General features: G+C 39.0%; 1 protein-coding gene across 16 annotated transcripts in view; it reads left to right on the top strand.

Moving 5' to 3' along the window:
- The first annotated feature begins 15834 nt into the window (after nucleotides 1–15834).
- ZEB1 (zinc finger E-box binding homeobox 1) overlaps nucleotides 15835–27493 on the top strand; it is a 216698-nt gene continuing 205039 nt past the window's right edge. For 4 of the 16 annotated variants that reach the window (XM_030798922.1, XM_030798921.1, XM_030798932.1 and 1 more), the window contains exon 1: nucleotides 18242–18544. In XM_030798922.1, the coding sequence (XP_030654782.1) occupies nucleotides 18529–18544 (16 nt within the window). In that variant the 5' untranslated portion in view covers nucleotides 18242–18528. The other 12 variants (XM_030798917.1, XM_030798931.1, XM_030798926.1 and 9 more) reach the window with 7 other exon arrangements.

Below are 27493 nucleotides of genomic sequence, written 5' to 3'. Positions count from 1 at the left end.
TATGCAGCTCTATCCAGTTTTCTAAAAACATTCTAGCAGTATTTTCTGTAATGACCTACCACATTGACCTTCCTCTCAACTAAACAAACAATAATTACGATGCCTGAAACCAATAGTTAACTCTACTCAGAATCCCTTAAATAATCATTTTATTTCACTGTGATTTCTTTTTTCTAAGACCATTGTTAATGACTTGACTTTTTTTAAATTGGCGAAATTGTATATAATTATGATGTAGAACATCTTTTGATAAATAAATACATTACGAATAGGCTAAGCCAAGCTAATTAACATGTGCATCACCTCATATACTTTTTGTGTTGACAAAACTTAAAGTCTACTCTCTTAGCAATTTTCAAATATATACTATATTAACTATAGGCACCATGATGTACAACAGATCTCTTGAATTTATTCCTTCTAACAGAAATTTTGTATCCTCTGACCAACATTTGCCCAACTCCTCCACTCTCTAGCCACTGGTAACCACCATTCTACTCCCTGCATCTATGAGCTCAACTTTTTAGATTCCACATGTAAGTGAAATCATGCATTATTTCTCTTTCTGTGCCTGACTTATTTCACTTAATATAATGCCCTTCAGGACATTTTCACAAATGACAGGATTTCCTGCTTTAGGGCTGAATAGTACTCTATTGTGTGCATATACCACATTTTCCTTATCTATTCATCCTCTGATGGAAACTCAGGTTGGTTCAATATCTTGGCTATTGCGAATAATGTTGAAGTGAACATGGTAGTGCAGATATCTCTTCAACATATTGATTTCATTTCCTTCAGATATATATGGCAGTGGCAGGATTGCTGGATCATATGGCAGTTCTATTTTTGAGAAACTTCCATATTGTTTCTCACAGTGGCTGTACTAATTTACGTTCCCACCAACAGTGTACAAGGGTCCCCTTTTCTCCACATCCTTGCCAGCACTTGTTCTCTTTCATTTTTGTTAATCACCATTCTAACAAGTAGGAGGTAATAACTCATTGTGGTTTTGTGATTGGTGATGTTGAGCATTTTTTCATGTATCTATTGGCCATTTGTATTTCATCTTTAGAGAAATGTCTATTCAGGTACTTTGTTCATTTTTTATTTGAGTTGTTTTCTTCCTACTGAGTTGTTTGAGTACCTTATATATTTTGGATATTAACCCCTTATCAGATGAATGCTTTGCAAATATTTCTCCCATTCCATTGGTTATCTCTTTACTCTGTGGATTGTTTCCCCTGCTATGCAGAGCTTTTTCTTTTGATGTAATCCCATTTATCTTATATGTTTGCTTTTGTTGCCTGTGTTTTTGTCATCATATCCAAAACAATCATTGCCCAGACCAATGTCATAGAGCTGTTTCCCTATGTTTTTTTTTTGAGTAGTTTCACAGTTTCAGATCTTATGTTTAAGTCTTTAACCCATTTTGAGTTGATTTTTGTATGATATAAGGTTCTAATTTCATTCTGCAAGTGGGTATCTAGGTTTCCCAGCACTGGAACAACTTTTAAAAGGTATTCTCTGTTGACATTTCTTTCTGGAAAAATTGTGTTAGTTGTGTTTATATTTACATTCTTTCCAGTTTATTTTTCCCCTTTGGATAATGTCGCTAGGCCCTTATCTTTTTATCATAATCATTTTTCTGAGATATTCAGTTAATACACATTTTGTTTCATTTTACTCTTTAAGATTCTCAGTCACTACATCGTGTGTATGTGTATGTGTCTCTGTGTAAAACTAAAACTATCTTTATTCTTATGGAAATCAATTTTGGGGGTCTGAGACACAATGACTCTAAAGTGTCCTAAAACTTTTTTTTTAATGTGGTGGTAGGGAATTCTTTTCTTTTTTCTCCCTCCCTCCCTCCCTCCTATCCTCCCTTCTTCCCTCCCTCCCTTCCTTCCTTCCCTTTGCCTAAATTACCTTTTTGGTAGGCTTCTGAGATTTCTTTCTACTCTGCAGTCATTTTTGACTAGAGGTAATCTTGTGATACATCTTTTTGAGAAAGGTTGCCCTGCTGTTTAAATTTCTTCCTATGACAACTATGTCTTGTGATATCTTTAAAAAATTTTCTTTCCTTCAACCCCTCTTTCTACCATTTCTTGATTCCTCTATTTAACTAATTTAGAAGGTGCATATTGAAGACGTAATATCTTGAGAGTTCTGAAAATTAATTATATACGTGGTTGGCAATTTATTTTGATCCAAAAGGAACTACTATAGTTATTACCTCTTGGTTCCATATACTACCTTAACATAAAATTTTATGTTCCAAAAGAATTTTTAATGATATTTGTGGGTTACGCTACCAGCAATGGAATATTAGCTTTTCTCCCAGCTTAGTTGTCTCCATGAAAGGTATACTCTCGAGAAGATATACTCTTGACCTTTTCTGTCTCCACAACTCCAGAGATGTATTGTTATGTGTCCTTACATTCATGGGCAATCTAGATCCATTTTTATTCCAGAGCTATTAAACTCTAATTCAGAGTTTAAGTTGTTTTTGATAGTGGACATCTATCAACTTCTGACTGCTATTTCCTTTTTTGATTTTGCCTAGTCATGGTAAAGATGCCTGCTCCAAAAATCAATTTTTTTCCTTAGCTCACAGGATTCAGATATACAATATACAAATACCATATGCAATGGTTCTAAAATATAATGGTTAATCCGTGGTAGCTCATTTAAAAAGAGTTATCACTTTTTCAGCCTTTGTGCTTCTTATTAGGTTAGGTTCAGGTTATTAACTCCTCTGAGACAAACTGTGATCTCCTTTTATATCAGTTTCCAATTAGAACCCTTGTCCCATACCAGCCATAGATGGTATATCTATTTTTAAAATATGTTTTTCAGATGTGCTCATCACTATAACAGAAGTTATTAGTTATGGTGTCTATCATAAAAGTGTTTATAGCATAAGGCATGGAACAATTGATTATAACACAAATATGGTAGAAATTTGAGGTAGGTGGTCAGAGACCAGGGGAATCAAAAAAGAATAAGGGACAGATGGGGAGGGGTAAAGGGTGGGAAATGACAGGATCTTCCTGATAAGTGAAACGTCAGAGAAGGAGATGTTTTGTGTTCACAGAACTGCCCAACTAGAGAAGAGGACGTACAGAAAGAATTATGTCATTCAAAATTGTGTATATTATGGAAACATTTATATAAATACTGAACATATAACCAAATATCCACTAAAATACTTCTCATATTTTTTTCTGAATATTTACACTTTAAGCTTTAGAATATTGTCCTGGCAGAGCTCTGAGTTTATGTTTATTGAGTACAACAGAATTTAACCATGGGATTTGTAGTTATGAAGAATAATGGGTAGATGGGGAGGGGAGGAGGGTGGGGAATAAAGAATCTTCCTTTCTTCTAGAATCTAAACACAGAAGATGTACAATTCACCATCTTATTGTGAAATGAGGCTTTCATTCTTTTTCTGGAACATGGCAGCAATCATTCTCCAGTTAGATCTAAGTGATTGAATTGCAAGGTGAACCGTCTTGGTGACTAACTCATTTTCCCTCACCTCCAGTATCCTCTTTTCCCAAGATGAAGCAATTTTCTTGTGTAATGAACTGTATCTGCTATCAAGTGGCCTGGAAATTAAGAGGTCCAAAGTGTCTTCCAAATCCTTGTTTCCTATTTGGTATCACGATGTCTTTCGCAGCTACATCACAGATCTATGTTTCCCAAGACTATACAAAGGAGGAATGCAGAAATGAATGGAATGGCAGAATAATGTTATATGTGGGGGAAAGGCTTCAATCGATTTTGGATTATTCAGGGAATAGTTTTCTAGCTAATGGGTTGTCAAATTCTTTGCATCAGAAGCTTTTGTCTGGTTGATAGCTTTTGGTCAGTTCTGTAATGACTAGCAGTGGAAGGAGAAGAGATACAAGGACATGTTTTAAAAGCAGCACCAACCTCCAAAAGTGGATCTGAGTGGTTTGATTTATGCCCATGACATACCCAAAGTCTGGAGAAAGTGAGTTCAAGGGAGGACAAAAAAATGTAAGCAAACTAGGTACTAAGGAAAAAACCAGCAGAATTCAAGCTGTACGTTTTCTTGATTTACTATGACTTCCACAGACACAGAAAACAAGACCAGAACTATAATCAATTTGTTCAGTTCAAGAGACTAATTATATTTTTTCATAGTCAATTTATAAATCTTTATTTTAGCAGACAATATCTGTATACTTTCTTCCACTAGCCATTTCTGTTATTTATAAAGTTTATGCTAAACATTTGATGTTTCATATATTCATATATTACTTTTTGGCATTTACTAAAAATGTCACCAGTTGGCTAATGAAAATGTCTACCAGAAAATCTTCCATACTTTTATGACATTATTTTTTACAAATTAACATAGATATTGATTGGTGCTTACCAATCAATAGCATGATATCAAATGGGCAGATTCAGGAAATAAGCTACTAAAGAGAAAAGTTACTTTTTTGTTTGTTTGTTTGTTTGAGACGGAGTCTCACTCTGTCGCCCAGGCTGGAGTGCAGTGGTGCGATCTCGGCTCACTGCAAGCTCCATCTCCCGGGTTCACAACACTATCCTGCCTCAGCCTCTCAGGTAGCTGGGACTATAGGCGCCCGCCACCACGCCCGGCTAATTTTTTGTATTTTTAGTAGAAACAGGGTTTCACTGTGTTAGCCAGGATGGTCTCGATCTCCTGACCTTGTGATCAGCCTGCCTCGGCCTCCCAAAGTGCTGGGATTACAGGTGTCAGCTACCGCGCCCGGCCAAGAAAAGTTACTTATTTAATGTAATTCAATATACGGAAAATAAGAAAATTCCAGAACTATTTACAATATTAAAATAACATAAATTGTTGTTAGTAATAGCAAAACATGCTGAATAATGTTGGTTTCCCATGTGTATGTTTTATATACTATTCTAATTAAGAATGGCTTTACCTGTAGCTAAAATATGGCTTCTGAAGGTAAAACAACATACTTATCTAAGCCTATATAGCAATAATATAAAACAGTATCAAATCTAGGAATAAAGTAATTTGGCCCCTTGTAGGCATTTTTTACGATGTGCAGGAACACCTTATAAAGTAACCTAGAAAGAAACATGTGATCAAATTCAATCACATTTGACAATTAATAGAACACCTTGGTCAAAGTCTGGACAGATAATTTCAAACACAAAACTGGTCATAAAACCAAAGCCATTCCTTTGCAAAAGCCTTCAGAAATAAAAAGTAACACTTTTTTTTTGAAACGCTATTGGTGAATTTAACACAAAAGACCTTAACTAGGTCTCAAGATACTGAGCTAACAGGATCACTGGCTTAATCAGTGCTGGAATTTATTACATATTTACATATGATTGTGACTAGTTCATTTGTGTTTTCCTATATATGTATATATTCTAAAATGTTGAACAATTCATGTTCCAGTGTGAATAAGCTACCAGTTTTGAAAAATTTAGAAGCATGGTGAGACAAACTCATATACTTCTAGTGGTTAACACACATTGGTACAAGCCTTCTTGAGAGGAAGCTAACAAAATATTTTAAAAGACACAACCGTGTTCACTCCCACTGATTCAGTAATTTCAGTTTTGAGAATATTTTCCCAGGAAATGATCAAAAACCAACCAAACAAAAACTATATCATAATGATGTTTATTTGCAAAACAAAAAAGGGAGTAATTTAAATGTTCAACAGTATATAACTGGCTTAGGAAATGACAGTATATCCATTTGAGAAACATAGCAGTCAAGAGAAAAAGGACAAATATAAAGGCTATGTACCTGTATCAGGAAAATGTAGGTGATATATAAGTGAAAACAGCATAATACTAAATTACATGTAGTTATCCTAAGTATATGGGAAAAACTAATTATTATGTAACTATATAAACTATACATGGGAAAACAGATTCAATAATGCAGGCTTTATTGAATAACTCAGTTGGGGGTAGGAATGGGGTAACTGTTTTGACTCTAGGTATTGTGTGGTGATGTGGTGGTGGGCATGTATTTGTCTCCTCAGACTTCAGAGTTCTGAGTCCATACCACCTTCATGCACAGCAGTAGGCCCTGAAAGAAAACAAAACAGAAGCACAGACAGACGCAGAGGCAAGAAATAGAGGGGTGCTGCTTGCCTATCTAAAGGTGTTCCGATTCTTCACTTGTGCGACCTGCCTGCATGTCTACTCTCAGGGTCTGTGAAAAAAACAAAAACAAAAACTCTTATATCCTTATTATAAATTCCTATCATTTGGCTTGGACCAGTTTGAACTGGTACAAACCAAGAAACAAGACTAAGTTTTAATATTTCTATTATAGTCTTTAACTTGTGCTTTTTTTTTTTTTTTTTTTTGAGACAGGGCCTCACTTGTTGTCCAGGTTGGAGTACAATGGCACAATCTCAGCTCACTGCAGCCTCGACCTCCTGTGTTCAAGGGATCCCCCTGCTTCAGCCTGCCTAGTAGCTGGGACTACAGGTATGTACCACCATGCCTGGCTGATTTTTTGTAGAGACAAGGTTTCACTATGTTGCCTAGGCTGGTCTCAAACTCCTGGACTCAAAGCAATCCTCCTGGCTTGACTTCCCAAAGTGCTGGGATTACAGGCATGAGCCACCGTGCCCAGCAACTTGTACTTTTAAAAAGAATTGTGTAAGAATGGCAAGAATCCTATGCCCTCTAACTGCATTGCAAATATTGTTAATTTATCCTAAGGTAAAAAGTTTACTTATTTTTTACTGATGCAGAATAGATGTGCACAGTTTTGAGGAACATGTGATAATTTAATACATTCATATAATTTGTAAAGATCAAATCAGTGTACTTGGGATATCCATCACCTTAATTATCTGTCTTTTCTTTATGCTAGAACCATTCAAATTGGAAGTTTACTTATTGTGTAGACAGTTCCTTAAATAATAGATCTAATGTAAGCTAACAGTTATTCTAGACAACATAATATTCCAACTAATGTTAAACAAACAGCATGTTAATATCTCTTCTATTTTTTATTATACTTTAAGTTCTAGGGTACATGTGCACAACGTGCAGGTACTGCTAGATTTTCTCAACTTGGGCAGAGCTGTCTAGAGCTCCTTAAGTTATGCAGAGCAAAAAGACTGAAGGAGCCTGAGTCCTTGACACTGTGGAACACCATTACCAGCCCAGGTACTTGGGAGGATGAGATGGGAAGATCGCTCAAGCCTAGGTCGAGGCTTCAGTGAGTCATGATTGCACCACTGCACTGCAGCCTGGGCAACAGAGCAGGACCCCGTCTCAAAAAAAAAAAAAAAAACAGATAATCTGCAAATATTATTGTTCACGTGTGCTTAATTTGCAAAGTCACATCTTATTTTTGTGTTACTTTTCCTTGCAGAATTCCTTCTTACGTGATTATTCAGAATTAACGCAGGAACAGAAAAATACAAATACCACATGTTCTCACTCACAAATAGGAACTAAGCATGGAGTACATGTGGACATAAACATGGGAACAACAGGTACTGCAGACTACTAGAGGGAGGGAGGGGCGTGGGTTGAAAAACCACCTACTAGGTACTATGCTGACTACCTGGGTGCAATATATCCATGTAACAAACCTGCACATGTATCCCCTGTGTCTAAAATAACAACTGAAATTTTTTAAAAAGTTAAGTTCTCTTGATGCTGTCCGGCTCAGTTTTTCGTTTCCCTCACAGAACACTAATTCACATCTTCTATACGGTAGATGCTATTAACTTCAAGGCCCTTCATGGCCTACAGGTGCTTTCAATGTAATATCCCACGTCCTTAGCACCTTTGTACGGCTTGGCTCCTGCTTACTGACCTCTGAGGCCTCATCTGGAACTATGAGTCCATTTTATTCAATGCTTTAATGCTATTGGATTTGTACCACAAAGCACTATACTTTCATTTTGAGATTTCTGCATATGCTGTGACTTCTGCCTTTAATACTCTCTTCTCCTACTCTTCTGACAACACTATTACTTCTCCAAGAAAGATTTCCTTGACTCTGGGTTTGTTTAGATCTTTCTCTTAGGTAAACCATATTTCCTTGACATTTGTGTATCAGCCTTTTAATATATGTTTCTCCCACAAACCTGTAAGCTTCTTGTGGTCAGGGACCATATTAAGCATTTACAGTTCCATGCAGTGTCTGCCACATAGAATATGCTCAAGAATGTTAGACCTTTAATTCCAGCACTTTGAGAGGCCAAGGTGGGTGGATCACCTGAGGTCAGGAGTTCGAGACCAGCTGGGCCAATACGGTAAAACCCCGTCTCTACCAAAAATACAAAAAGTTGGCTGAGCATGGTGGTGCATGCCTGTAATCCCAGCTACTCAGAAGACTGAGGCAGGAGAATCGCTTGAACCCAGAAGGCAGAGGTTGCAGTGAGTCGAGATCCTGCCACTGCACTCCAGCCTGGGTGACAGAGGAAGACTCTGTCTCAAAAAAAAAAAAAAAAAGATATTAGTTGAATAAATGAACAATGAACAATTAAAACTTCTACATGGCACAATGCTAATGTTATATACAAAGTAATGACCAATTAGCATAATGTTATAAATCTGCAAATTAAAGATGAACAAATAAAACATATATCTCAATCATGAAATACAAAACTTGCATACTGTGAGTTGTGGAATAGTGGCTCCCAACGATGTCCACGTCCTAATCCCCCAAACCTGGGAAAAGGTTTGGTTATATGGCAAAGGGGAATTTACATTGTAGATGGAATTAAGCATGCTAATCAGCTGACCTTTAAATGAAGAGATATTTTGAATTATCTGGGTGGGCCCAGTTTAGTCACTAAGACCCTTATAACTGGAAGAGAGAGGCAGAATAGAGGAACGAGTGAGCCGGCAAGATGCAAAGGACTCTGTCGGATGTTGCTGACTTTGAGGACGGAGGAAGAGGCTCAAAACCAAGGAATGTGAGCAGCATCTAGAAGCTGAAGCAGACCAGGAAATGGAGTCTCCCTTAGGCCCTTCTGAAGGAACTCAATTCCACCAAAACCTTGATTTGAGTCTTGTGAGACCTGCTTTGGACTTCTCACTTCCAAAAGAGTAAGATAATAATACATTTACTTTTCTTTTAATTAAAACAATTTTTTTTTGGAGACAGGGTCTCCGTTGCCCAAACTGGAATGCAGTGGTGCAAACATGGCTCACTGCAGCCTCCACCTCCTGGGCTCAAGTCATCTTCCCACCTCAGCCTCCCAAGTAGCTGGAATTACAGGCCTGTGCCACCCTGCTCAGCTAATTTTTGTATCTTTTGTAGAGACAGGGTTTCGCCATGTTGCCTGGCTGGTTTTGAACTATTGAGCTCAAGCGATCTGCCAACCTCGGCCTCCCAAAGTGCTGGGATTAAAGGTGTGAGCCACTGAGCCTGGCCGATTTATGTTGTTTCAATCCACAAAGTTTTTGGTAATTTTTAACAGCAGCAATAGGAAACAAATACACATTCCCACATGGAACAGGATTAACTTTGGCTGCATATGACAGAAAACCTAAGAGAATGGCAGCTGAAGCAAGACGTACATTTGTTTCTTTCTAAGAGAAAGAGAAATCTGGAGGAGGAAGTCCAGGGCTGGTAATGGTGTTCCACAGTGTCAAGGACTCAGGCTCCTTCAGTCTTTTTGCTCTGCATAACTTAAGGAGCTCTAGACAGCTCTGCCCAAGTTGAGAAAATCTAGCAGTACCTGCACGTTGTACACATGTACCCTAGAACTTAAAGTATAATAAAAAAAAGAAGAGATATTAACATGCTGTTTGTTTAACATTAGTTGGAATATTATGTTGTCTAGAATAACTGTTAGCTTACATTAGCTCTATTATTTAAGGAACTGTCTACACAATAAGTAAACTTCCAATTTGAATGGTTCTAGCATAAAGAAAAGACAGATAATTAAGGTGATGGATATCCCAAGTACACTGATTTGATCTTCACAAATTATATGAATGAAAGATCTTTTTGAAGATCTTCGTCAATGTTGTGCACACCACTTACATCTCTTTGGCCAGAACTAAGTAGCATAGTGAGACCTAGATACATATAAGAAGAGAAACAGACCCCCCCTTTTTTTTTTCCTAGAGGCAGGTCTCACTCTGCTGCCCTGGCTGAAGTGCAGTTGTGTGATCAGAGCTCACTTCACCCTTAAACTCCTGGGCTCAAGTGATCCTCCTGCCTCAGCTTCTTGAGTAGCTGGGACCGTAGGTGTGCTTTACGATGCCTAGCAAATTTTAAAATTTTTTGTAGAGAGTAGATCTTGCTATGTTGCCCAGGCTGGGCTCCAACACCTGGCCTTAAGCAATCCTCCTGCCTTGGCTTCCCAAAGCACTGGGATTATAGGCATGAACCACCACACCCAGCTAAGAATTATTTCAAGTGTGATAAAAATGGACAGTTCTATCATTTTAAAAGAGGAAGAAACATATTAGGGACAATTAGCTCTCTATCTTAATACTGTGGTATGATTTTTTTCTCTCATTGTTTTAAATATGTAAAAGTTGTCTCGCCTAGATTTTAGATTAAGGCAGAGGCAGGCCATCATTCCACAAATAGGTTATTGAATAATTACTATGTGATAGTATTTGCCAGATTTTTCAAGTACGTACATTAGAACATGAGTATATACTTGTTCAACAAATGACATAAGACATTTATATCACATTTAACATTAGTATTGTAATTAATGGAAATAACAGAATTATTGGTTGGTAAGAAATAAGGTTAAAATGCTTTATTTCTATATGCATATTACTCAGGGTCCTGGCAGGAAGCATATGGCACATTCAAAGGATACACTGAAGAGAGTTTAATGAAGAGACTATTTACAGAGGTGTGGACAGGTTTTAAGGGAAGAAGTGACGAAGCAATCAACCATTACCACCCTGGGCCTGAAGACACAAAGAGAAGAAGCAGTTTCTGGAACTTGGCAAGACCTGTGGCCATGGGATGAGGGTGTCCGACATGAGCCAGGGACCTCAGGTAGAGGAATGAAGCTAGAGCCACAGCCAGGCAGCAGGGAATAGAATAAATATCCTCACCTCTCTCTTTTTCCTTTCTCTGATCATTTGCCAAAGCCTCCAAATTGGCTGAAACCAAATAGGAACCAGAGGGCAAAGAAGCCTGGGTGATGTGACTTCCACAGAAGTCAGCCTCACAGAGCATGGAAAGGCAGAGAATGGACTTTGAAGGACAGAGCGTAACAAGGATAATATGAAAAAGCAAAGCATTTCACAGAGTTGGAACGATTCAGAAAATTTTAAACAAAAAGAGAAAGGGAAATGATCCAAACAGAGTGGGGACAAAGAAAGACAGAGGAAGGGAATGATTACAAAGTAAAACGGCGGGGAGGGGCACAACGTCTGATCTATTTATGTAAGTAGAATAAAGAGAGAGAGAAAAGAAATAGAGGCATGATGTCTGAAGAGAATGAGAAGGGTGTGACCAGGGATCTTCAAGTTGTGGATATAATTGGACGCAGGGTATTTATCACCAACTTTCTCATGTGAGTTTAATACAATGGTAGAACATCTAAAACCTGTTACTGACTGCAAACATTTTAAATCCATGTACACCAAGGATTAAACAGAGGCAACGACTGTAACTGAGGATCTGTGGTTTACAGAACACCAGCACTGTAGGTCAAAGAAACAGCCATATTCTGTAACAGAATCAATCAGCTGCTAAAAGAAGTCAAGATGACAGAAAAAAGAAATACGTGGAGACAAAAGAGAAAAAACAGCAGTAGAAACCAGCTATCGGACCACTGATATCATTGTAAATACTTAAAATTCACTTAAATCAAAAATGTGTGTTGCTTCCTCTCAAGTTACCTACGTATAATTAAGTGTAGAAAAAATTAAATGTTATTCATATTCATAAGTAATATTAGTAATAGAAACTACAATCTAACTTCTATGGAGGCAGCCTTTGAAAGAAATTCTTTTTATTGTGACTTCATGGAAAATACTAGTTTTACTTTTTGGATGTTCACTGACATTCTGCAAACATCTTTCTCCATATATTTGTACTTATATCTATCTCTGTATTAGACACGTTCCTGAAAAATCGCCTCGTAAATAAGAAACTTCATGTGTTAACATTTCATTGACTTACATTAAAAATAGGAGCCTCATTCCCCAGAGGGGTAAGAACCATTTTGTGGTATACTATGTAACAAAATCACATGGAAGTATGGAGAAAACATTTGTCCCTGTGATACCTCCTGGGAGGCTGTATTCGAAGGGCTGGCATGGGTCCTGTGGCCAACTGTGGGTTCTGCATCACCCTGTAGTCATGTTTCCTTCCTGACTCAATGACTGCAGAATTTGGTGAGACTGCAACAGTGAAATGACCATTGCCCTTCTTTGTTCCATGGTGAACCGCAAATCCAGAATTACTGTAGGTCAGGAGACATGGTCAGAGCCAAGAATTGAGTAGCGGCTGTATGGGACCTCTAAATTCTGTACTTTGAGGGATAACATGTATCACATTCTTTTTCCTTCAAAAACTCTAAGATTAAAATTAGGTATTGAATTCAAGAGTTGCATTTACATGCTATCCTTCCATGAAATTAACCAACTTTAAATTTTGATGAAGACTAGAGAATTATACATTGCACTTTCCAACGTGTTTTGGAAGAGGTATGTGAGAATGATATGCTTCATGTGGAACACCGTGAAATCTCTACATTTTAAACTTAAGATAATTTTATATCGAATTTTATCCTAATTTATACATGAATCATATATGAAAAGCAAATAGGTGCAAAGGGTTTATGAAAAATTTATAGAAACAACTCAGTATTGGAACTATTTTATCCATTTACATTTTTCCCTATAAATTTGGAATAGTATAGAAATTCATTTTTAGAATATCTTCCTTTCAGCATATATAATCCCAGTGCTCAGTAGAAGCAGAGTGTTAACATTTCATTGACATATTAAAAATAAGCATATATATTGAATGTATGCTGTATGACAGCACTACAATTACTAAAACCAAGAATGCAGGATACATGTTAAGCTCATATATTAGTATCCCCTACCGTTTGATTTGAATAAACCTAAATTTTAATAATCTTCTTTTATAAATTGATTCTAAAGATTTTTCCCCTATTCTTTAGTTATATTTAAGAGATAAGAAGCAACCGTCACACATGCATCATGTTTAAAGCAGTAATTTATTCTGAGATTTACTTTTGTCTATTTTCTTTCCAGTCCAGATAACAATATTTTCAAGAACATTAAAGTATAATAATCAAACATTCAATTCATAACATATATGCTTATCAGAAGCTTTTACAAAACGGAAATTTTATGTTAGAAGATTTAGGCTACCAGTAATATTCACTGTGCATATTTTAAAAAAAAAAGGTGAACAGAGTTCATTGTTTAGGGAAAATGATTATGGAGAAACTAAAATTAAGAGCAATTTTAATCTGGATATTAATGACAGTAATCACTTTCACATCCATGATTTTATCTGTTCCTAAAGACTAAAGGGATGAAGGCAGATTATGTATCTTACTGTCAAGAACAGGGTCAGAAAAGGTCAACGATATTAATTTAAGAAATGTTTATTAAGCATCTACTATTGGCTACGTACTCCACTAGGTGTTGAGGACATAGAAATAAGAAAAAAAAGTTACCTGAAAAGGTACTTGTCCACACAGTTTGGCGCAAACTAACTAAAGCAGAAACCACTAAAGTAAGGAAGAAAATGACTTCTGTGTGTCTCTTCACTTCATCTCTTTATGAGGTGAGGATGAACACTGAAGGAAGCTTAGGGGGGAGGTACAGGTCAGAAGGAGAACATGAGAAAATGCTATTTGTAATACTTCGTAAGTTTAAGAGTAGGTAAAATGTGTGATAGAGCTGGAAAGTTTTTTTTTCCTTTCTGGTCAGAAATTAGGGTAGCTGTAAAAATGTTGGTGGAGTGGGGGCAATTCCATAGTCTATGACCTGATTCGGTAGGCGACTGAAAAACATTGTACAACTCTTAAAAAAAGGGAGGAAGAGCTCACACTTAACCAAGCAAAGCAAGGACACCATGTTGACATGCACAAGTTTCGGTTAACATGGTATCGAGGAAAGCGAGGACTGCCTGTACTTAAAATGATCATTAAGACTAATGATTCTAGTTTTGGCATTGGGGATGAATGCAGATATATAGACATAATGTATAGCAAAGAATATTTACAGTCACATTTCATGGACCAATAAATAATGCATTTACTTCTCAAAATGCCCAAGAAAATGTGGGAGAGAAAATGTTCATCTATATTCAAGATTAAACCTTCTAACTTTAAATCACCAGACTTCAGCTGTAAATTTATTTCAGTTGAAAGGTTTGAAGACATTATTAATGAATATTCTAAAATTCCGGAAGGTGTTTAAAAGATAATTTTAACCTAATAAAAAAATCCTGCCATAGAAGTGACAAAAATTATAAGCATAAATTTATTGAGCACCTACTATGTGTCATTGTGCTAGGTGATGTACTACGTTATTTCCAATACTCCGGTCACGTTTCAGTTTTCTCAATTTCTCTATCAATAACTCCTACATCGTTAATTTATAACTATATTACTTGAAATACAGCTCAGCTTATTTATTCCATAAAGTTGGTCCCAAAGACGTTTCCTTATTCGAAGGAGGTGGGAAGCAGGAAGGAAATCTAAATCTAAATTCTACTTAATACTGAAGACGACTTTCTTGATATTTGTGGTTATCTGTATGGTCTTTTCAGAAATCCCCAAACTTGTACCAAGTCAAGGATAAAATAAGATAAAATTAGCAATCTATCAGGTTCAGAGATCACATCTGTCAGCTGATGCTTCTTGCCTTAAGGTCCTGCACGGCGATGACCGCTCATTTAGGAAGGAATGCATGGCCTGTAGATACCTTAGCTCTGAGTCCTGCCGCCTAGGATCCCACAGGTCTACGCGAGGAGGAGGGCGGGGAACGCGGACAGGGTGGGGGAGGCCGAGGTGACAGCAGGTGAGGGCCGGGTGCGGATGGGGAAGTGAGACAAGCACCGTGTGGGTATTACTCATTCCGCTCTACTAACGAGGCTGCTGGCAAGCGGAACTTCTAGCCTCTGTTTCAGTCCAGCTGAAGTTCAATCTCATTGAAGTCACTTCCCATCCCGGTTCGTCTGGGGGGGAACCAGGCGTCCCTGGAAGGGAAGGGAAGGGAGTCCGGGCTGCGCGGGTCAGGTAGCCTCTCTCCAGTCGCCGCGTGTCCTCGCCGTCCCCAAACCTGCCCTTCCCCTCATCAAGGGAACGCCCTGGGGAGTCTAGACTGCGATCCCTTTCCTTAGCCCCGGGGTGCGCGGGGCGGACACGCGAGGCGTGGGACTGATGGTAGCCCTGCCTCCAGGAAGCAGGCAGGCGGGGACCTCTGGGCGCCGGAGGGGCAGCTCCGAGGGCATAGGGTAGAGAGAGAAATCAGCCAGATCCCTCCCTGTCCCGGGCAGCCGCGGCGGGTGTGGCCAGCGCGGAGGCAGGACGCCGCTGAGCCTCCAACATTACCTTTCCAACTCCGACAGCCCGTCGCCTTTCTGACCACGTCCCCACCGTTTCCCAGCACCCGCCTCCCTGACCCCACCACACCTGAGGAAAACTTTTCCCTCGCCCCTCAATTCAAATTCAGCAGTGCCCACGGTTGCCGCAAACCGCCCGGTCCCTAGCAACAAGGTTCCGGCCGTAGAGCGAGCGCCTCTAGGTGTAAGGAAGGTGATGTCGTAAAGCCGGGAGTGTCGTAAACCAGGTGCGGTGGGGAGGGGGAGGGGTGGAGGCGGAGGGGTGGGGGGGGAAAGGGGGAGGGAGGGAGGGGGAGGAGGTGACTCGAGCATTTAGACACAAGCGAGAGGATCATGGCGGATGGCCCCAGGTGTAAGCGCAGAAAGCAGGCGAACCCGCGGCGCAATAACGGTGAGTGGCGGAGGGGACCGGGGAGCGGCGGAATCAGGGGGAGCTGGGCAGCCGGGGCGCCCCCGGGGGTGAGGGGGGCGAGCCGGGCTGGGGGCGACCGGGGCAGGGACGGCAAAGTGGAGTGGGAAAGTAGAAAGTAGTGCTCTCTGCCCCCCTCCGCTGCCGCCGCTGCCGGAGCCGCGCCGCGGCCGCTCGCTCTCCCTGAACCGTTATGTCTCTTACCTGGTCTCTCTCCGCCTAGCGGCTCCCGCCGCCCCTGCCGCCTCCCTGGACCGTTAGCCGCCGCCGGCGCCGCCGCATCCCCTGCGCAGGGCGGTCGGCCGGGACGCGCTGACCACTTTTCTTGTCCCGGGTGGAGCGGCTGTTGCTTCTTTCCGCACTTTTCCCCACTCTTGTGCCCTTCGGCGCTTCCCTCTCCTCCTCCTCCTGGTCCCTTCAGCGGGATTCTCCCTCAGCGCCCAGGCTCCCGGGAGCCGCGGAACAAACTTGTGCCTGGCGCTGACCGTGCAAAGTGGCTTCCGCGCGCCGCGGCCCCGGCCGGCGCCGTCGCTCGGGCCCCGCGACTCGGGCCGGGCTGTGGGCGCGCGGCGGGCGGCGGCGGCGGCGGGCGGGCGGCGGCGGGACGGGGCGGCCGCGGGTTGCGTGGGGTCTGTGCGCGCGTGTGCGCGGGCGCCAGCGGTGCGCGCCGCGGGCGGACAGGGCTCGGCCGGCGGCGGTAAAGTTGGGACCCGCGGGCCGGGCGCGCTCGCGGAACGGGGATTAGAGGCGCGGAGGCGCGGGGGCGCGGGTCCTTAAGCGCCCCTCCTCCCTGGCGCCTCCCGCCGCCCGGCCCAGAGCCCCGGCCTGGGGATTCCGCGGCGAGCCCCGCGAGTGGGGTCCACGTTTGGCGGGGCGCGGCGGGGCGGCGCGGGGAACAGGGCAGGAAAGGCACCCACTTAACACTGCCGGGAGCCGCGCGGATGGGGGCGAGCTGGGCGGCGGGTGTGTTTGCGGAGTTGTTACCTGGGCTTAGAGACCGGGAAGCACCACAGACAGATCCCCCTCCCGGGGCAGACGCGGTCTCTGCGCCGGGATGGGCCGGTGTGCGTGCGCCTCGCGCTTTTCTCTTTCGGTTTTTGGGGAAGTTGTTACCTGGGCCGGACGCACGGAGCGCTGAAGCCGGATAATGGGGCTTGGATGGCGCTCTGGGTCTCGGGTGGAAGGAGGGTGGGGGAGGGGGCGGACGGACCGACGGACGCGCGGGGCTGCTACTCGCGCGGCAGCTGCAGTGTTTATTGATTTGTGCTGCTGTGCCAGGGGAAACACACACCCCTTTGCCTGGCGTGAGAGTTAAAAAAAAAAAAAAAAAAAAAGAGACAGCCCGAGGGATCGAGACCTGAACATGTGGTGGTGGTTGCACAGTCGCCTTTTCCAGTTTGGAGAGACGTTGTAAGTTGATTGTATTTCTGGTTATCTCGGGGCGATGCTGTGCTTTCTCTCCCTCTTGTGCAGCAGCGAAATGTCTGCTGATTGTTATTGTCTGGACAGTTCCTGTGGCGAGAGGGGCGAGACTTGTCCGCCCGGGGGCGGCGGGAGCGCGGGGAAAGCAGCCCCCGCCCGCGCCGCCCCGGTACCTGTTTGTATAATAATGGGCGGCAACGGCCCTGCCGCCGGCCGCAGCCCAGGCTATATAAGGAATTACACGTACATTTCGGACCGAGGGGCTCGCTTTGGTTACTGCGTTATTTTTAAAACGACTTTTAAGAGAGGGGCAATAAATGCTCCTATAATGGGACCGCTGCAGCGTCGAGAAAACGAGTAAATACGTGTTTAGGAGAAAACTCTCTCGTGCTCCCCCCGCCCCACCCCCCGCGCCTGGGCTCCCTTTCTCCCTCCCCTCTGGGATGCGAAACGCGAGGTTTTGTAACCTTTACTGGCAATTTTAGATTTTGTGTGGGATTTCCTGTCTAGAAGCAGATACGAAGATTTTTAAGCTGTTTCAAGATGTTTCCTTCCAATCCATAATTATATTTTTAATATATTCGAGTCATCATTAAAATCACTGCTTTCGTGAGTGATTTTAATTATTCAAATAAACACTTGCATTTTAAAGACGTCTGTTGATTATAATCGAAAGGTATTTTGGTATCCTCATTGTGGAGAGATGACTTGTTATAGGAAGAAGTGGAGCATAGGCTATTGCAATTTTAATTTCCTGTTTTAGCGTCAAATAGTGTGTGTTCTATATTGAGCTGTTGCCGCTGTTGCTGATGTGGCTTTATGAAAGGTAAGTTGGTTCGGAAAGAGCTGTTCGCTTTTTACCTTATTTAAAATGTTGATCGCCAGAGAAAGGGGCTTTTCTTGTTGCTGACGACATGTGTGTGACATGTGAGTCTGAACCACCCAGTGTCTGTGCAGCTGCTGTAAACATGTTTACCTGAACAGGAAAGAATGGATTTTTCTCCTTGAGATCCTGTGATATGAATATTACACTCGTAAGGCATATCAACAGATGACTTAAGGGGGGAAAAGCGATCCCGAAAGGTACTTGAAATCAGCAGGAAAGAGAGGTTCTTGATCGCTGCAGCAAATGGCAACTTGTGCAGGTAGAAAAAAAGATGGTGTTTAGTTTTCTCCTGCATGTATGTCAGCCCCCTCCTGTCTGCTGCTTTCATTCTCAAGGGAGGGATTTATTTACCATGCTTGCTGTCAGTGTTTTTCCTTTGTGTTTAATATTAGAAAAACAGATTTGCGTCTGTTTAGCACAAAATGTCTTGTCTGCAGTATGCATTACTCTCAGAAAACAAAAGGTGTTTAAGATAGCACTGTACTACTACAGGTATCTTCCATTTTCATCACTTTTGGCTCTGTCCTTGTATTTTTGTTCTCAAATGCGTTTCATCCATTGCTGGTGATTATAGCCATGCTATTTGATTTAGCCTTATATTTTGCAAATTAAAAATGAAGTTATATTCCATTGTGTTGTGAAACCTCAGTATATGTGCTGGTTAATATTTCTTAGCAGTGCAGTCATATTTAAGTTGCAGATGTTTATTGGAGAGAATTGCCTGGCAAAATGTTAACTCTAAAATCTTTTTAATGAAGAAATATGTGATGTATACAGTGGAAGATTGTCGTAGAGATAGTTTATGTTGTTATATCTATGTAAATAATGTTTTATTCATTTTGAAATAAGATACGTGGATTTTGCTGCTAAGCCTTCTGTAAAATATTTTAATTTCCTTTCTGGAATATGTCTGAAGGTAGGATATTAAAGGGAGTATCAGGTAATGTAACTGACAGGGGTAAACCAATTGAGTAAGGTTTGGCTAAAGCATCAAACCTTGTGTGGTAACTTAATGATGTCAGTCATCCATAAAGGAGTGACATTAGAATTGCTTGAATTAGTTTTTACCATTTATAATTTCATGGTTTGTTGCATCTTAAAAATCTGTCTTTTCTCTTTTTCTGCTTTCTTCTAAGTGGTTTTCTTCTTGTTCTTCCTTTTTTTTTGAGAGAGAGAGATGGACTCTACTAATGACCACATGCTGATTAATTCTCTTTAGATGGAATAGCAGGTACATATCCTTCTGTCATCAGCACCATTTCCCCTTGCTGTCATTGGAAATCACCAGTAGAGGATGCTAACAAAAATGATTATTGGTGTAGTAGTATCATAAGTCTCTCTATCGACTGTGCTGATTGGGACCTTCAGTATAATTCTAAGTCTTATTGTTACTTAAAACTAGCCTTGGTTAAATTAGGCATAAGCATTTTCTAGTTTGCCAAAACTAGAAAGAAGCAGTACTGTTTTAACTTGAATAATTTTATAAATTTGAGTTATTTAAGTCTCTAATTGAGATTGCTATTAATTCATTCTTGTTTTAGAGCAGTTGTATTACTCCTTATTTTAAAAAGATTTTGTTTTATGTTCTTAGGTTTGGAGAAGAATATGTAATAATTGACCCATATTTATTTTGCATATTTAGAATACTTTTTAATCACCCCTTTTTAAAATTCATAGTAAGATCCCTTAAAATATATATTTTAGATGTTAAAATACATCCAAAATGGTAAAAGTTTAAGAGTAGTAAGGAAAATTACAAGTGATAATACTGTGTAATTATTTTTATATAACTTATGTAGACTTAGACTATGGATGGGTTGGCAGAGAACTACTAAAGGAGGTGGTAACTAGCAGTCACTCAGATGTTAGCGATTTTTAGATTTTATCTTTTCCTTCCCCTTCAGGTCTTTTCCTACTGATAGCCCTCCCCCACCTCTTTAGTTAAGAATCAGTGAGGGCATACGTTTTAAATTTGTCACTTGTAATTAAGGAATATAAGTTTGCTTTGAGATCTTACATGCAGTAAAAAGTCTGTAGTTCGTACGTTGCTGTATGCTTGTATTAAAATAATTCCTTTCAACAAACTATATAAATTGCATATAAATAATTGCATGAGACAGTGTATTTAGTTATGTCTTTTCATTTTGTGTCCTTATAGGTATATTAATATAACTGTAAATTTTAAGCCTCTCATTAGGTAGAACATTAGAAGTATTTATTTCCTTAATTATTTTTAGTGGTGGTTCTGTAAATGCATCAATAATCAGTACCATAATGGAATAGCCATACTGTTTATCTTGAACTAAGTAGGTATTGAATTGCCAGGTAAGCCTGTGTTAATTTCTTCTTTTAGGATGTCATGGTTCTTTGTGTGTGTGTGTGTGTGTGTGTGTGTGTGTGTGTGTGTGTGTGTGTAGTTTTTCATTTCCTGACAGGTATTTCTTGAATTTAGTATTCTAATTCCTGAGGGCTCAGTAGTGAATAGGTGTGATTCACTTAAATGTTTACGAACTCAGAAACTGCCACAAAGTCACGAGATACATTGTAGCATGGAGCAAAACTTAAAGTATCTTATAAATTGAAAGTATTAATCATTTATGAAGATGACCCTGATATAAAAAGCATGTGAAATATTTGTTTAATACTGTTTTCTTCCTTTCTCTAGTCTCTATATGTTTGAAATGGCATACCTCCTATGTAGTAGCTTTTGAAGCATGTGCTGAGAAACTTCTGTTAAATTGAGAATGATATTTTTAAAATAACAGCATAATGATTTCTCATAGTCATGTTTTTATTTTGCTTTTTCCTCTTTTGGATTTACCTGTATAAATCACTTTTAAGCATGTGGTTAGAGCCAGATGTAAACACAGATGCAGTATCGTGGAATTATATTGTTAGCTACTCTTAACTACCTGTATTGAATTGCAGTGGAGGAGGAGAAAAATCATGCAGATGTTGGAAGAAGATATGCATTAGTGTGCAAGAGTACACCGAGAGGTTAGAAAACTTGAAGCTGTAGAAATAGGATTGAAAAAGGTTTCTTTGCAGTACGGTCACTAATTTATGTGGAAATGCATGCTCTTTATTTCTAATTGAGATATAAGCTAAAATAAAAGTGCATTGTTGAAAGAAAACTCAAAAATTTTAAACTAGAAAAAGTGTCCTGATTAGGAAATATGATTAAATGATTTTTTAAACTACTTTTTAAAAGTACAACATCTACATATTACTGGCTAAAATCATTCAACCAGGTACGAACTAAAAGTAGAAAGCAAATTGAAATATATGTAGTAGAGAAAGTTTTGTAGCAACCCTAGTTAAAATTAAATTTGATCTATTATGTAGGCATTGCCATATAAACTAATCATTCTTTTGCATGGGGCAGTGTTTTGAGTATTGTATCACTAAAGGAAACATCTTTAGGACATCAGTTTTACTAATAAAAATTTCAGTACGTTATGAGCATGTCTGGATTTTAGCCTTGATGGAGGTGGGTTACACTGTTTGTTAACCTAAAACTGGGTTACTTAAAAAGATGGCAATATAATACAGTACTTAAGGAGCAAAACGCTCTCTAATAAGTAAAATTTGCTTTATGATTGTTTTCAGAGAAAACTTAATTTTTAGAACTTCATTAATTTTGTTAAAGCATATTTTTGGATTATATAATATGGATGTAGATAAATGGAAAGATTATGAAAGGAAAAGCAAAAAGTTGAATTCAAGTGTCTATTTGTATTATAGCTGTGAAACTTTAAGCTTTTTTCATTCTCTATGAAGTTACTTTTCTCTATTTCTTCAAACAGCTCCCTGTTGTTTAATACATGTTCCCTCTATACATAGGGATTGCATTTATCTGTCCATATGCACATTTCTCCTCCTAATCAACATTATGTATTTATTGAGACTTGGTACATGGAGGTTGAGGTATGAACTATGGCTGTTTGTAGAAAACCTTACAGTATGGCAACCTGGGAAAACCTTCATCTCTTTTGCAGTAACAACTACATCTGGGCTGAAATTATTCATAACAGATGTTTTGTGATCTCTTAATTCCCTCCTTCTCCCTTCCCCTCCCCCATTCAGATTTAAAATTAAATGTGAATGGAAGATAAATTTATAAATTATGTCAATTTCTTTTAATTGTTTTATTCTATATTGAAAGTCCTCTGTTTTCTCTTTTTAAATATTCTGATTTTAAATGTTTAAGATATTTTAAGTATTCTGATTTCAATTTTCTTTTAATAAAATGTGACACCATTATTTAGATACCCGTTACTATTTATGCTCACCGCCTAAAATATATTCTGATTTTCCTTACTCTTAAGGTCTTTGTATTCATTTAATCCACAATTCTGGCAGAGTGTTTGGTTTTGGGTTTTTTTTTTTTAAGTAGATAGTGCTGAATGTAACTAGTTTGCTGATGAAAAAACTCATTTTCTTGGAATCATATATTTTTAATATGGAAGATTCATCTTTTCCAAAATAACTTTTTATCTGAAAACTGACACAGATAAGCTGAAATTTAGGGCCTTTAAGTAGAAACTCTAGAAGAGACTTTAATGTGTGTTTTAAGAAGGGGTAATGCCAGGCAGATAGAGTGACATATGGAATAGCATATAGTGAAATCCTTCAAGGAGTAGATTTTCTGAACCTGGGCTCAGGTTAACTTGCTCTGCCTTGAATACTTGAAAAGGCTGTCAAAATCACTGTATCTCTTTAATATTTTCTCCTTTCTACCCTAAAATTAAGTTGCTATTCGCTCCTATTGCTACATCACTTTTCTGAATCTCTTTTGATACTCTTGGCTTTTGCTTTATTTGGGAGGGAGAAAGTAAAGGAAGGAGGAATTGGAGTAGACAGAAAATGAGTTTATATGAATAAATATTCATTAAGAAAATGAAGTGGAATAATTTTGGACTGGAGAGATTTGGGAGAATCATCCAAAGCCATTTTGCAGTAAAGCAAACAATCAAAGAGATAAAATGACTTTGCCAAGTTTACGTTACTAGTTAGCTTAGACTAGGTCACAGCTTTTTGGGTTCCTAGTTCGGTATTCTTTTCATTAGGTCATTTGAGCATATTTATCTAAGATGGTAACAAGCAAGAACTAGATACCATGAATTTTCAAATTTATTATAGTTAAAACCAAAATGTGTAGAATGCTTCATCATCTCAAAAAAAGGCGAGTTCTAATACATATGCATACATCTGTCAAATTTAGTAGTTGATGTAGTTATATCACTTAAAATATTTCAGATGCAGAGCGTTAGTATTATTTAGAGGCATTCTTTCATTTGGATTATACTTTTGGTCATTATTCCCAATTTCAGCTCCCATTCACTCTATCCTTCCTACCTTGGACCCAATCTAATATGTTTTATATATGCTGTTGGTTTTGTAGCTAGCCTTGTAAAATTTTGTACCTCTTTTGTGTGTGTGTGTGTTTTTTTTTTTTTTTTTTTTGAGACAGAGTCTCGCTGTGTCGCCCAGGCTGGAGTGCAGTGGCGCAATCTCAGCTCACTGCAAGCTCCGCCTCCCAGGTTCACGCCATTCTCCTGCCTCAGCCTCTCCGAGTAGCTGGGACTACAGGCACCCGCCACCACGCCCGGCTAATTTTTTTGTATTTTTAGTAGAGACGGGGTTTCACCGTGGTCTCGATCTCCTGACCTCGTGATCCGCCCACCTCGGCCTCCCAAAGTGCTGGGATTACAAGCGTGAGCCACCACGCCTGGCCTGTGTTTTGTATTTACGTAAGTGCTATAAGTGCTACTTTGCTATATCATTTACTTTCTTTTTTTTTTTTTTTTTTTTTTGAGACAGTTTGACTCTTGTCACCCAAGCTGGAGTGTAATTGCGCAATATCAGCTCACTGCAACCTCTGTCTCCCAGGTTCAAGCCATTGTCCCACTTCAGCCTCCCAAGTAGCTGGGATTACAGGCACACACCACCATGCCTGGCTAATTTTTGTATTTTTAGTAAAGATGGCATTTCACCATGTTAGCCAGGCTGGTCTCAAACTCCTGACCTTGGGTGATCCATCTGCCTCAGGCTCCCAAAGTGCTGGGATTACAGGTGTGAGCCACTGCACCTGACATATAATTTACTTTCTTTAATTAGCATTGTTTGAGAGCTAAATATGTTGCTATATGTACAGCTAGTTCATTGCTTTCAACCTTGCAGTAGTTCATTTGCGTAGTAAGCACAAATTACTTATCAATTCCCCTAATGGCAGATTCCCATATTGACTCCAATTCTTGGATACCAATAATTCTGTAATAAACATCCTCCTACATGTTGCTAATGGCTGTGGAAGAGTTTCTCAGCACTACCATATCTAGGGACATGGTATTGTCCAGACATAGTATTGCTGAGTATAGGTCAATCACATATTTAATAATTACTAAATTCTGTCAGATCATTTTAAAAACAGCAACACCATTTTTTACGCTCACCAACAATGTGAAAGAACTATTCTCTCACGTTTTTGCCAGCCTTCAGTATTGTACAACATTCTACATTTTGCTAATTTTTCAGTTGCTAAATATAATCTAATAGTTGCTTTAATTTATGTTTCTCTGTTTATCAAGGACGTTGATCATTTCTTTATATCCTTGCTAGCTGTTTGGGTTTCCCTTTCCATGTCTGGCCTATTCATACACTTTACCCCTCTTTTTGGATAGATTTCCATTTCTCTTGTGTATTTGAGATGATAATCCCCAACGTTTCAGTCATTTGACTTTGGTACAGGAATCCTTAATTTTAATGTCAAAATTTTGACTTTGTGGGTAATAAGAAGTCCTTCCTAATCTATAGATTATAAAGATATTTTCCTGGATTTTCTTCTATTAGTTTCATAGTTGTGTTTTTCTTATTTATATGTCTAATGCATCAGGAGTTCACCTTTTGAATACAGCCTTTCTTAAGAGGAACAAATATAGCAGTTAAGAGTTTGGGTTGATCCTGTAGCTTACTGCCTATCACCCTGGCCAGGTTACTTAGTCTTTTTATGCTTGAGTTTCTCTGCATGTAAATTGGACATGACAATCTCAGAATTGGGAAAGTTTAAATGAAGCATATGAGGCATTGTGCCTAATACATGTTTTAAGTTTTCAACACATGTTCATTTAAAATTTTACTTATTAATTTATTTTAAATATGTCTTGGATCAACTGACAATTTTTTATCCTTTTGTCCAGTATTCAGCCAATGTAACTACCATCTGAAAGGGAGTTGCTGTAAAATTTGTTCATTGTTTGTGTAGCTTTGACATTTAACATTGCTTAGTTCAGACCTTGGACAAAGCTGTTAAATGATCACTAGACACTGAAGCTTCATCTTAATGCTACTTTTGGTATGTCTTTCAGCTTTAGGAAGGATTCCTTGGACTCTTTTTAAGGGCCATTATATTGAGAGAGACCTTACCATATCACTTTTATGTATAACATTGACATGAACTTCAAGGATAATGTCCCATTGTTATTCTGTTACGTAAATCAAAGAATACAAGTCCAAGGAATAAAAGCTGTGTATTCTATATTTAAATAGTCTAAGCAACGTGGAGTCTGCACCTTCTCATACATCCATTTGGCTGGGAATATATTTAAGAAGATGGCTGTCTTACTATGTTCCTATGGTATAGATCAGGACTATTCTAAGCCAAAAGTTAAAACCATACCCTGGTGTGTGTGTGTGTATGTGCATGTGAACTTAATTGAGGTATAATTTATATACCATAAGATATACCACTATGCATGTACATTTTGATAGAGTTTTGACATACTTATATACATGTGTAACTGCTACCACAATCAAGATGTAGTAGAACGTTATTTCCATCATCCTAAAGAGTTCTTGTGTACTCCATCTCAGCCAATCTTCCCCACCTATTGCCCTCTAGCAATGGTCTGCTTTTGGTCACTAGAGGTTAGATTTAATGTTTCTAGAGTTTCATATAAACCGAATCATGCAGTATGTACTTTCTGTGCGCCTTCTTTTGCACAGGATATTATCAAAATTAATAAGTATCAGTTCATTCCTTTTGTATTGCTGAGTAGTATTCCATTGTATGACTATTATGCCGCCAAATACACAATTTGTATCGCCATTCACCTGCGATGGAACTGCTAACTTGGGTTGTTTCTGGTTTTTTGCTCTAATGAATAAAGCTACTGTGAACATTTACATAAAAATTTGTATGCATATATATCTTACATTTTTCTTGAGTCAATACTTAGGAGTACAGTTATAGTACAGGTAACTGTACTCCTAAGTACATATAGTAAGTGTATGTTTAACTTGGTAAGAAACTGCAAAATTGCAAACTGCTTGTAACAAACATTTTTACATTTCCACCAGCCATGTATGAGAGTTCTAGTTGTTCCACATCCTTGCAAACAATTGTCCATGTTTTAACCATTCTAGTAGATGAGTGGTAGTATCATTTTGGTTTTGATTGGATTTCACTGGTGACTAATGATGTTTGAAGATCTTTTGGTGTATGTATTGGCCACTTGTATATTTTCTTTTGTGAACTGTCTGTTCAAATAATTTGTCCATTTTTAATTGGATTGTTTGTCTTTTTATTATTTAGTTGTAAGAGTTCTTTGTATGTTATGGACCAAAATTTTTTGTTGGATACAAGTATTAAATATATTTCTCTCTTTCTGTTGGCTTATCAGTTTTCTTAATGGTACCATTGAAGTGCCAAAGCTTTAAATTTTGATGGAGTTTAATTCATAATTTTAGTCATTTAAGCTTTGTGTCCTTTCTGAGAAATCTTTGCCTATTCCAGATCTTCAGGATTTCTCCTATGTATTTTTAGAAGCTTACAGCTTTACCATTTAGGTCTGTAATCCATTTCAGGTTAATGTTTGGTCTTAACTCTCCAGAACTTGGCATAAGAATTTTTATTTGAAATTTTTAAAAATGTTTCTCAGGGCCCAACTAAGACCCAAAGCTCAGGATTATAGAGGAACACAAGTCCTACTTCCCTGGTTTTGAACATTTTTAACTGAGAGTGAGTACATTGTGCCTAGTCAAGGTTTTCAAGATTCTTCATGTCCTTGACACATTTTAATTCACTGAAATATAATTTATTGAGGATACAGTTTCAGAGAAAGATGCCTAAGGAGAGTGGCCCTAATTAGGGGAGTGTGAGTGTTGTCTTCAAGGTTTCTTATTTCCTACAAGGTTTTAAGGAATTTAG

Source organism: Nomascus leucogenys, chromosome 18, assembly GCF_006542625.1.
Source record: "Nomascus leucogenys isolate Asia chromosome 18, Asia_NLE_v1, whole genome shotgun sequence".
NCBI lineage: Eukaryota > Metazoa > Chordata > Mammalia > Primates > Hylobatidae > Nomascus > Nomascus leucogenys.
Note: the sequence above shows the minus strand (reverse complement) of the source record. Positions and strands in the feature narration are given on the sequence as shown.